This window comes from Copadichromis virginalis, linkage group LG3 (assembly GCF_057382275.1).
Source record: "Copadichromis virginalis isolate Kocher_CV1m ecotype Utaka linkage group LG3, C_Virginalis_male_GT1.1, whole genome shotgun sequence".
Taxonomy (NCBI): domain Eukaryota; kingdom Metazoa; phylum Chordata; class Actinopteri; order Cichliformes; family Cichlidae; genus Copadichromis; species Copadichromis virginalis.
In genome coordinates this window covers 25,116,816-25,129,056 of record NC_140620.1, presented here as the reverse complement: position 1 = coordinate 25,129,056, position 12,241 = coordinate 25,116,816, and the positions used below count along the sequence as shown (strand labels likewise).

General features: G+C 38.8%; 1 protein-coding gene across 2 annotated transcripts; it reads left to right on the top strand.

Annotated features, from left to right (window-relative positions):
* Nucleotides 1-253: 253 nt before the first annotated feature.
* LOC146713619 (uncharacterized) lies at nt 254-11,898 on the top strand. Of its 2 annotated transcripts, none has more exons than XM_085449131.1 (6): nt 254-305; nt 1,548-1,811; nt 2,561-2,815; nt 3,440-3,550; nt 7,174-7,245; nt 10,557-11,898. In XM_085449131.1, the coding sequence occupies exons 1-6, from the start codon at nt 275-277 to the stop codon at nt 10,643-10,645; spliced, it is 822 nt and encodes a 273-aa protein (XP_085305257.1). In that variant the 5' UTR covers nt 254-274; the 3' UTR covers nt 10,646-11,898. The 2 variants fall into 2 exon arrangements, with proteins under 2 accessions (XP_085305257.1, XP_085305252.1); XM_085449126.1 differs by having other exon boundaries at nt 3,437-3,550.
* The last annotated feature ends 343 nt before the right edge of the window (nt 11,899-12,241 follow it).

Below are 12,241 nucleotides of genomic sequence, written 5' to 3'. Positions count from 1 at the left end.
GTTTGGCACATATTTATTCAAACCATGTTCAAAGAGTAAAGGCAGGACAGAACAAACACACAACAAAGCAAAACAGGACCACGTTCACATATTTACACACACTTTGACATTTGAGGTGTCAGAAAAAGACACATCCTGCACAAACAAGTTTTTAACACATTTAGAACAGCAGATGATTACGGCAGGAAGCTGTGGTCACTGTGACGCTAACAAAAAGTAGAAAGCATGCGGCACCCCCCAGGTTTATCAGCCTGTCTGTCAGTGCACCAGCAGCATGGAGATAGCAACACTGTGTGCTGTTATTGGTGAGTAAAAGTGTGTTGGAGCGCTCTCATTTAGTGCAAAAGCACTAACTGTCTTCTTCTTTATGAGCAGAATCTATATGTATGTGTTATATATTTTTTATGATATGTATATTACATGTTATATTATACATTATATTTTTCAATGGCTCATAAATGTTACTCTATATATCATAGATTTTCAGTTATCTTATTGTTGCAACCAGAATTTATCAATTAAAGATGCACTCATTGTTGTCTTGAAGCTGCCATGTAATTACAAGGTTGCTATAAGTAACAGCAAATGATTGTTGTATTGTTTAGTAACGGCTCAGTAACTTACTGCATGTAAGTAATTGCCAGAATTACAAAGTGTATTTTAATTTGTGTGTTTAGGTTTTTCTTGACCGCTCATTTTAGTTTCGGAGCTGATTGCTTGTCTCAGGTTAGATTTGATCACATTAAGTATTATTATTTCAAAGGTTGTGTGGGTAAGTATTTGTCAGGGTCAAAAATTTTAAAGTTCAGAAAAACAATTATAATACAAAACTGTGATTTTTGAATGCAGGCGAGTCACAGTCATGCACGCGAATAATCTCAGTAAACCTGCACGTCAAAGCCTGTTTAGGCTGGTTGCCATGGCAAATTTGTCCAAAAAAGCTTAAGTTTAAAAACATTTCATGTGTATTTTTCTAAATTTTAAAATTATTTTTTAAGCGCACAATATCATTCTGTTGGTTTCTTTGTTTTGGTCAAGTTTAATTTCCTCTTTTCAAAATTTCTGTTATCTATTTTTTTCCCCCATATTTAATTTCATTTGTTGTTGTTGTTTCTTTTGGGACAAAATGTAAAAAACTCACAACTAATAAAAATCAAAAGTCAGAATTTCATTGTTAAAGGTTAAGGGCAGTCTGTCTTTGCTATTGTGTGTTCCCACTAACGGCATTTAGTGTGATGTGTTGCTCCTCTATCTGAGATCGTGGGTGGCACATGAAGCTTCGATTGCATCCAGTCTACGTTTGCTACTGTAGCTCGCTGCAGCCGCTAACCGCATCACATTGTAAACAGGTAGCCATTCTGCCTTAGGCCGGGGTTTCATTACAGCCACATGCTAAACAGACACATTTTAATCCAAATAACATCCGTAGTGAAACAGCATCTAAAGCAGGCGTCTATGCATCGCCCAGCTTTCACGGTCGCTCCTTTCTTCAAGCGCATTAACAACATAAACTTACGTTTGCCATCATTTCTCTTTTTGTTTTGCAGCTTCACTCAGAATCATTCCTAACAGATCCCAGTTCTTCAACTATGAGTCCGTCTCCATAAGCTGTGGGGGGCAGGAAAACTCTTCAGAGTGGAGAGTTAAGAGGAACGCATCCTTATACATAAACACAACATGTCCCTCATCCTCAAATGGAATAGATGAATCTCACTGCAACATCAGTGATCTTTATCCAACAGACACTGGAGTTTACTGGTGTGAGTCTGCAACGGGAGAGTGTTTTGATGCCATCAACATCACTGTCACAGGTGAGCTTTGATCAACAAATCATGAGTTGTAGCCATTAGTGACTCAAAGCACCTGAAAAGCTTCTAAACGTTTACAGATAACATCATCGTGAAGAAGCAGCTCTTTTTGTGCCACGTAAGCAGGATGTTTTAATTCACCACAAAAACCACAACATTCACCATCTGAAGTTTGATCGTGTCCCACTGTAATCATATAAATTTTATTTAACTCATGAACTATTCTACACAGGCCTCAACTGACTCCAGTTATTTGCTGCATATGCTCCATATGGTGCTTCTAATATGTGAAGCATTTGGTTAAAAGGTTTGGTTCACATTCACGTGTTTTTATACATTTTTATTTGAATTTGGATTTTCCAAACCTTTAACAGAAAAAAGTAGGGGTAAGGACAGTTGATAACAGATATCTGTTTTAAGAGCACAGGTCACTGTTTACAAATGCAGATAAATGGAAAAAAAAGTACTAAAAGCTTAGTTGTCAACACAGCTAATGGTTTCTGGTTGCATCTCTGTCAAATACTTATTTCATCTCCACATGGATTGGTTATCTGCAAAATACCCAAACAAGTCTTGCTTACAGAAAGAAAGAAAGAAAGAAAGAAAGAAAGAAAGAAAGAAAGAAAGAAAGAAAAATAGAATAAAGAAAACAAACAAAAAAAAGACAACAACTGGTAGATAGAACAAGGATTGCTTCAGAAACATAACCCAATGCTGCAAGGGGAGTCTGAACTAAACGTTTTATGTTTCAGCTGGTTCTGTGATCCTGGAAGGTCCTGCCCATCCTGTGACGGAGGGAGACACTGTAACTCTGCACTGTAAACACAATGCAGGCTCATCCTCCAATTTCACTTCTAATTTCTATAAAAATGATGATCTTATTGGGAGCAGCTCTACAGGAAACCTGAACATCCACAGAGTTTCCAAATCACATGAAGGCCTCTACAAGTGTAACATCACTGGAGTTGGAGAATCACCAGACAGCTCACTGGTGGTTATTTCTGCAGGTGAGCAGAAAACATAAAGAGTAATAACATCTTACTGTGAGCATGATGGATTCATACTAGAATCCAGATATGGTTGTTTTACATGACAAAGTTCTACTTTTGTGCTTCTATGCTATTATGCATTTTTGTGCAACCACCAAAATATGGTTATTTTTCCAATTTTACCCAGTAAGTATTGATCAAATCTGAACATAAGTACATCCAGACACCTTCCCCACACAACATTAGTTTAGTTTGGTTAAAAAGTGTAAAGGAAGGACTTTTCCTTCTTCAACTGTTCATTCAGTTCCAAAATATGCACAAGTTTTAAAGACCCAAATCCCCCTTTTTATGTTTGTCTTTATAAAAAATTGTTAGTCAGCAATCTTTAAGAAAACTGCTGACTGAGTTCAAATGATGGATTTGTATCAACCACCAACCACTTGAGTGTTTTTTCTAAAGAAACTATTTACTTTAAAGGACTGTTACAGCGTCATGAGAAATGCACTTGTTTGATGTCCTACCTGAAGGGTAGATCCTGTGTGCTGTCAGCCAAGTTTAGCACAAAAAACCCTGCTGGACGTTTATACAAAGGCCTGTGGGTCTGCATTTAGGCCAATGTGTGGTATTTTTGTTTTGAAGCAGGGAGTCCTGACTCGTCGTCTGATTCTTCCCCCCGAGTGATTCTTCCTGTGGTGGGTGTCTGCCTCATGCTGATTTTGCTGATGCTGCTCTGCCTCTGGAGGAGCCACAAAGGTCAGCATGTTTTGATGTAAATAAAAAAAAGAAATGACATTTTACATCCTGTTGCTACAATGTCACTTTCACCGTGTGTAGAATTCCTTTCTCTTGGTCGCGGTTAAAAAAAACATCCCCCAAGAATAAAACTAAAATCTGCTGCACTCACACGAGACTCCGGTCCTACCTCCTCCTACTCTGTTCATTTCATAAAGGCAATACTACAGATACATCCAGGTCATTTCAATCAAACCTTCTTAATCCTGCAACCCTGACACTTTTAGAGTAGTCAGCCTTTGATTTCTCCAAACATTCCTGTGACTGTTTGGATTGTTTGACTGTAGAGAGACATTTAATGATTCGTCATCTGCATAAGTGTGGTGGCTAATACTAAACAATCTGCTCGAGATAGCATTTCTGTAGAAAACAGCAGGACAAAGATAGAGACCTGACAAATACTGTGAACAAAATCTGGAACAGAGGACGCAGGGGTGAGCAATTCATTTTCCAAATGGACACAAACTGGTGGTGATAAGAGTTGGGATCGCAGCACATGGTCACTCCTCCTTCAGCCTTGTTCTGTTGGCGTTTTCTTCCCGTTGAAAGGGAGTTTTTTTTTCTTGCCACAGTTGCAAGTGTTTACTGATAGTGGGACTCATTTAACTGTTGAATAGTGTAGACTCGTCTTTACCTTACGACATGAAGTGCCTTTATGTGCCTGTTGTTGTTTTTGATGCTGTAAAAATAAACCTTAATTTAACTGAAAATGAATCAATGCTGGCATAGTGATTTGCACTGTTGCCTCACAGCAAGAAGGTCCTGAGTTCGAGTCCACCAGCTGGCCAGGGCCTTTCTGGGTACGCCAGCTTCCTCACGCAGTCCAAAGACATGCAGTTAGGTTAAATGGCAATTCTCAATTGCCAGTTAATTGTGAACTGCCCATGTAAATACCAATCTGGTTGTGTTAGCTCTGCAACCCTAACAGGGATAAGTGGAAGGAAATGGATAGATTGTGGCCACCGTTCTCTAGATGAACTACTGTGACAGATCCTCTAATCTCAGCCCAGATTTCCCCATTGTGCAGGAGATCAGAATAACCAAATGTCTCAAAACTAGCTTTCAAATCATTATCAGGTCACCTTTGTCACCTGATAAAAAGTAGTTAATAAGAAACCACTAATGCTGTGCAACACATGAAATCAATAAGATATCCATCAGGAAGTCAAGGCTGGGCAGGTTCTCTGTTGAACATCTACTGTTTACATCAGTGTGGACACACACATATGCAGTTTCACTTTATTCAAAAGCTTCTTTAATGAATTTGGTGATGTTACATTGAACGACTTGTTAATAGTGAGTTTCTCTGCATTATGCATTTGTGGTTGAAGTGATGATGCATTCACTGCTCACTTCTCTATTCATTGTAACTCTTAAAGCTTTGTTTCTTTCATCAATGATGTTTGACTGCATTTGTGTGCCTGCAATACTGAACTGTTGAAAAGGTTAACTCATGCATCATAAAACTGCATTTTAAGCATAGTTATGGCCTTTATGAGGAAGTAGCAAACAAAAGTCTGACTCTAGCTACGCATTCATGACCTACAGACACGCCAAAGCTATTATTATTGTGGTTGTGCATCATTGCGATATTGTGTGCAAGAATTCTAAAAATGAACGTAGCAACACAATATTTACACTGCCACTTAGTTTTAACCAGTTAATACAAAACCAACACTAATAAAGTAAACTGAACAAAAAGTGGAATAAACCTACAGAAACATAGAATACTAATAAAAATATCTAACTAATGTCAGGTGATATCTGTAAATAATACTTGTATCTCTTAAATGGTGTAAGTGAGAAGTTTTACATGAAAAAAGAAGAAATTATGTTCGGAAAACCCGAAAAAGGATCTATAAATAAAGTTACTGTTGTTGGCCAAACACTGTCATTAGTTTCATGTTGTTCTTTGTACAGTTGTAAATCACCTGAATGGTTTCAGAGGTGGAACATTTACTCTCTGCAGATTATTTTATTTTGAAAAAAATGATTCCCTGTGCGTTTCCTGTGGCCTACTCATCTTCATCCTGCAACGTCTGTTTCAGAGCTCAGCAGAGAAGATTCAGAATCACACTTTGGCACATTCAAGCAGCGCCTTTAAATATTATCTGAGCCTAACTATAACACGGCAGGTTTATTGCTGGAGAGTCTAGTTCAAAAGTCATGAACAAACTGTGTCACGCAATAACTATCTGCATTCTTCACTGGGAGACACTATTGTGCCATAGTTTCTGAAACAATAGGAGTTCTTTATGACTCTGTTATTTATAGTTCATTCCTTTTCATGAACAATCAGAGGGTTTTCTTTTCGTCACCAAAAGGGATGAATTAGGAATGAAGAGGGAACTCCTTCCTTGTTCACCAAACAAAGTAAACACTGAACAAACAGCGACAGCTCGTTCCACTGGTCTTAGTAGATCAGAATCAGAATCAGAATCAGAATCAGAATACTTTATTGATCCCTGGGGGAAATTATTTTTTGTTACAGTGCTCCATTTTAAACCAACATTAAGACAAGACAGACAATACGCTAACTAAGAATAGTATAATATATACATATATATATACATACATACATACATAAGTCACTCATAAATAAATAGTTGGAAAAGAAACATGTGTAGTTGTAGCAGCAAACAGTGTGTTAAGTGTTAAGATCGGTGCTCTCTTCCAGTCTAATCTTTCTCTGCCACAGTGATTTTCTTTTAACCGTAAGTGTCAAAAGAATCCTGTTCACTTGTTTTCAGCAGTGTGTTTACTTTATTACTGGTTCAGTTTTCTGGATTTGCATGTTTGAATCCGACTGTTGTGCGAACCCATGAAAACTTGCAGATAAAGTGAACACAGCTGGAAACTGTGAGGAAACAGAACAATAACACAAGTAACTACACTGTAACACATATTTTAATCATGAATGGCTCCTAAAAATGTTAGCAATGAATAAGTTGGTCATAAAATCATTGAGGTCAGGTGATAACTGTGGATGTGTCACTGGGAGTGGGACTGATACCATCTCAGTGTGTTAATGATAAAGGTGAGAGGTCATCCCTTCTTGTTTGTCGTCTTTACCTTACAATATAAAGCACCTTGAGATATAGATCTATCTATTCATCTATATCAAGGTGCTTTATGTTGTAAGGCAAAGCCCATGCAAAACAGTTCTGCAAAAACTGGTCATAAACTCACTGAGGTCAGGTGATCACTCCCAGTGGATCTGTCACTGGGAATGTTAGTCATCCCATGTGACACAGTTTCATAACCATGGTTTACGTAACTCGTCTGATGTCAGCAGAGGGATTCCCTCTTGCTTCACTGTGCAGGGTAAACCCTACAAACAAACACAGGTAACACTTTAATGATGGGTGTTGGTTGGTGTTGACGGAGATCTGTTGCTGTTCTCACGTCACTGCTTTGTTTTCTTCGCATGTTCATTCTCCAAAAATGTGACTCAGATTCTCAAATTCATTGTTTGCTTTGTTTCCAACAGCAGTTCTATGTTTCCTTCCACATTATTACTAAAACGCACTTATGTGGATCTGAGTCCAGCTGTTGTGTAACACGTGAACTGTTCTGTATTGCAGATAAAGTGAACCCTGCTGTCTCGTACACTGACATTACCGCCACACAGGAAGTGAAACCTCGTACATTCAGAGGTAAGAACATAAAAACTCACTCACATACTCACAGATCTCTCTTTTATTGCAGGCTTCTGTCTCTGACTGAATTTAAAGGCCTCTTTGATATAAAACTGTAAATAATGAGAATAAAAACAATCACCAGCGTTCACATGAGATTTTAAACTAAAGGACAAGCTGCACTAAACTTTAGTTCTCACAGCATAAACACTGTAAACTCACTCTGTCATTTCCTCCACTATGTACTGAAGACTGTGTGAAGTCATGTGCATGTTGTTGTTATCTGCCTAGAAACAGAAGACCTCTGCACTGTCACTGGTTAACTGTCACCATAGTAACAAACATAATGCTTTAGCACGTGCTCCAGACTCCGCCCTCTAGTTTTACTGTCAGTCAGCTCCTGCTGTTTCACTCAGAGACGCCCAATTGTATTTATGGTGATAAAACTGACATGCTCAGAGTTTCTGCACAGAGCTTTTATACTGAAGGAGTCGGCTGCCTTTTCTTTTACTGTGACGTAAACACAGACTGGAGAGGTGCTGTTTTATAGGCAGCTACAAATGTTATGTAACACTTCAGGCTTTTGTTTATGCTGTTGAAGAACTAACATCCTGTGGGTTAAAAAAAAAAGCATGCAGACTGAGCGTGGGAACCAAAAACACAATAGTTAGACAATATATGGAAAATATGTAAGTATATTTATAAAAAAACAAACAAACAGACAAACATGGTGTTTCCCTTATTGTTCACAATCTCATAAATGAAAATAAATGGCCTACAATCCTTCATATCCGAAGCCTGATGCTGTCTGTTGTGTTTCTCTTCTGTTATTGTCAAGAAAAGACACATTTCATAAAAATAGTTACCGTCAGCAAATCTTAGAGACACTGTCCTGCTGCCAGCAAAGGTTTGCATGAATAAAAAATGTAATTAACAGTCTTTAGTAAAAATATTTTGCCTGTCCTGTTTTATTGCAGGTCAAATATCAAGTTTACTGTGACATTTTCAGGGATTTTCACTTTGTGTCTGAACAGAATAAAATAGCTGCATCTTCACAAACTGAATCCTAATGTTACTGCTCATTCAGTGTCATCATTCTGCATTACTTGAAATGTATAAAACAGTGAGAACACACACTGTCCACGCTCAGTTAACATGTGACAACTTAAAAATACATTATTTTTCCACAATGAGCACACTCCTGTCCGTGCTACCATGGTGACCAGGACAAACCCAGTAACCAACTTAAACCACTGACATGGTGTTGTCATCAAACATGAAGGAAAAAAAAACAAACTCAAATGAGCTCAGCAACCGATCTGAAACTAAAGGGTGGGACAATGTTACATGACAGGCCCTGCAAAACATACATTAGGCATTTACTGCTCCACATTACCTAACCAGACACGCCCACTGCAGACAAACACAACTAAGCTCTCTAAGGTAAAATCACACAGAGGCTAACACAACATCCTCCTCGCCTTTTTCGAGCCATAAACTTTATGTTTTAACATTTTATTTTCAGTAGCACAAGAATTGTTGCTTCGGTGATCAGATGTGTTTGAGCAATAAAAAAATAAAACTGTTAATGATTAAGTTCAAAACATGTGAAGCACAAGATTTCTGGATCATTTTCTACAGATTCACAGCACCAACAGTTACAGTTACAATCCTATTCTTACGTTCAATACAAAAATCTAAACACCATATTTTGACTTTAAATTGTTATCAGTGGTAAATTGTACCTTTAGAAAAATCTATCACTGCAGATATTTTTAGCTGCAGAAACAGGTAACATCCTGATATTAATGAGAAAAACCTGAGCCCTGGATTTTAATACACATCTGGTCTTTGAGAGCAGCGGTTGAGATGTGTAAGGCACATGTAGCCCTTTTCCTACGCGACTGGACGGGGATCGAATCTACTCAGTTTCAGTGGTTTTCCATTACAACTAAGTAATCTAACTAAGTAACCTAATCCACAATGGGTCTTTATAGCTGAAAACCCAGTGATGTCATTGTGACACAAACAACACGACAATCGAGGATGTTGTTCTTTTTTTTCATGAGAGAAAATGAATTTGCTCCAATTATAAGTTTTCACAGTTTCTAGTTTCACATGGTGCCATAAACCTCGGTCTCTCTGGCTCCGAGACAAAGGCTGCCACAGCCTGGCAGTAAACCCTTCTTATTGTGGGTCACAGAAACTGAATATTAACAACATCTGATGCCTGATATCAGCTCATGTTTCTTCTTCTGCACCTCTCTCGACATCAGCCTTATATGGTATACTTTCTGCTCCGTCTGTGCCTTTTTGTCAGACACGAGGACTACTGTGTTGTCTAAAAGGTCTATGCTATTCGCTGGTATGCAGTCTGTTGACGCTGACGTTTTCAGATCAACTCACATTGTAAATATTCACATTACTGGGAAACTGCCTTCATCCAGCTGCCGGTAAAAGTTCAACCAGTTAGAGTTATTGGTGCTGGCTGTTACACTCATTGTCACACTGCAATTCAATGAGCTCCAGCTGCAGTTGATACGGAGCATTATCAGGGTCGATGGAGTAAGGGGAAGAAGAAAAAATCAAAACGTGTCTTTTTCAATAGATGTAATATCCTGAAACTGTTCAATAAACTCCACAATACAAAGTCCCATAGCTGTCACATTCCACGTCACTTGTGCAGTAATGATGTCCTGTGGAAAACTTTCTAGCACCTCACGCAGTGCTGGAAAAGCTGCAGCTTAGTTTCGAAGGCTCTGATGTGCACATAGAGCTGGTTTACCACCACATCCTTCCTTTTGTGCAATGGTTGTCCTATTTCAGCCACAAACTGCCCAATTTTCTTCCTCAGAGGACAAAAAACCCCAAATCCCTGTAGTGCAGGTCTTCCACTGATCATTCTTGTGACATATTACATCTCCATACTCAGCTTGATGGTCGAGCAGGGACTGCTGAAACTGGCTGTGGTACAGGACTTTGGAACGAACTGACTGAATGGTCTGAACAGAGAACGGAACTTGCTGGTGAAGTTTAATAAGGTTGCCTCCTTCTTCCTTTTGGTCCATATTGAGATGAAAGCATCACACAGATGCTTTAGACACAAACAAACACTGCATTGTTGTCTAGAAGCAGAGATCATTGCCGCCTCCATGTAAAAGACTTCACACAGAGAAGCAGAAATCCCCCACCACATCCGTGTCATCACTTTTAACACCTTTGAGAGATGAGACTGACGCCAACCTTTCAGTATTAAATTAATTAAAAGGGAAAAAATGCTTTCACTGCTTTCAGTTTGAACATTTTCTGAACCTGTCCTCTCTCCACAGATATGAACTCTGAGGCGTCCTTCTACTCAACACTCAGTCTGGCAAACATGTGCCAGGAAACACCTAAAGACTCCAGATTAAGTGTTTAAGCTTTTTATTTATTTATTCTTTGTATTAACGTGAAGAAATGTTTGTGGAGATTTCAAAGAATTTTCTTCAGCAGCTAAAATTTCTTGACATTTCTTAAAATTTGCACAAATCTGTCATTTTGTCACTTTCGGTCAGTTCATATCTCTTTGCAGTTGGGTTGTATATGAAATGATTGTTGTTAGTCTTTGTTGGAGGTGTGTTTACTTCAGTCATGTTACATTTTCATTTTTTTTATTGTTAAGAGTTTGTCTTTGTAGTGTCTTTGTCTTTCTTCGTCATTTTTTCCAGCGGTTTTGTAGATATCACTCTTATTTCTGTTTGTTACTTTGAAGCAACCACAAAGAGCTTGAGTAACTTTGAAGTTTTTTTGTAGTCCTAGTGGTTTTTTTGTTGGTTTGTTTTTTTGCTTTTTAAAATTTTCTGTCGAACATGTGATGTAATTTAGCAACATTGTACCAACTTTTTTCGATTTAAAGTTTTCTTTTTCTGATTTTATCTTTCTGTAGTCCGTTTCTCTTTAGAGTAGCTGTTCATTGCTCTGCAGCTTAGGGCGTTTGCATCTCTTCATCGTCTTTTTTGTGTGTTCTTTAATACACTGAACACAACTTCTGGCTCAGAAGTTTTGCTGTAAGAAAACTTTCAGTTACCCAAAAGCAAAAATGTGAATGCCTTGATTTGGAAATCAGTGCTTGTAATAGGCCTTGTACTTTCTGTTGCTACATTCAATGATTTTGTCTTGTTATGATAGTAATGTGATCTTAACGAACAATAAAACCACCAAACCCAAGATATAGCGCAAAACCTTTTTGTTGTTTTCACAGAAGGAAGAACAGTCCATATCTTTGTTATCGATATCTCTCTGGGACTCTCCCTATTAGGCCAGAGTCTGGCTGTATCTTGTCTTTGAGCGGCTTTCTCTGTCTTTTTCTCAAGTAGAAGTCTTACTACATAAATAATGGATAACACAGATTACAGCTTGCACTGCAGAGGAATTAATTAAAGCATAAGCAATTTTGTGTTTTATAATGCTTTCTTTATCTGTATTTTCTTATACTGTTTTTGTTGCAGCTCTAGTGTTCTGAAAGGTCATATAACACCAGTAAGGGGGAGACATACATACAGGTGGGACAATGAGTGATTCGGTGAAACTAAATTTTAGTATCACAACTAAAGGAAGGAAACCTTTAAGTTATTGTTAGTGTTTATGTCATGGTACCTGGGTCTGTGACCCAGGGTTTTGAGTTTTGTGAATGTTGAGGAATCTTCTAGTTTGTTATCCTTAGATTTCAGTTCCATGTTTTGCATATGTTGTCATTCAGGATTTTGTTAGTATGTGGTTAAATTATGTATGTACTGGCTCACTCCTGGTGGCCGATTGGCGGGGCCGGGCGCCTGTGGCCCGGCTGGGCTCCTTCCAGGGGGTGGGATGCCCTCAGGCCTCTGGGCCTGAAGCTCGGTCCTCTCTGGGACAGCTGGCTGCCGGCAGAGCCCGCGGGCACGCCACCCCCTCTGGCCTCTGCTCCGTAGCTGCGGGGTGACCTCTCCTTTGGGGCTCTACTCAGCTCTTCCCAGGAGGGTGGCACGGTTCCCCCCCT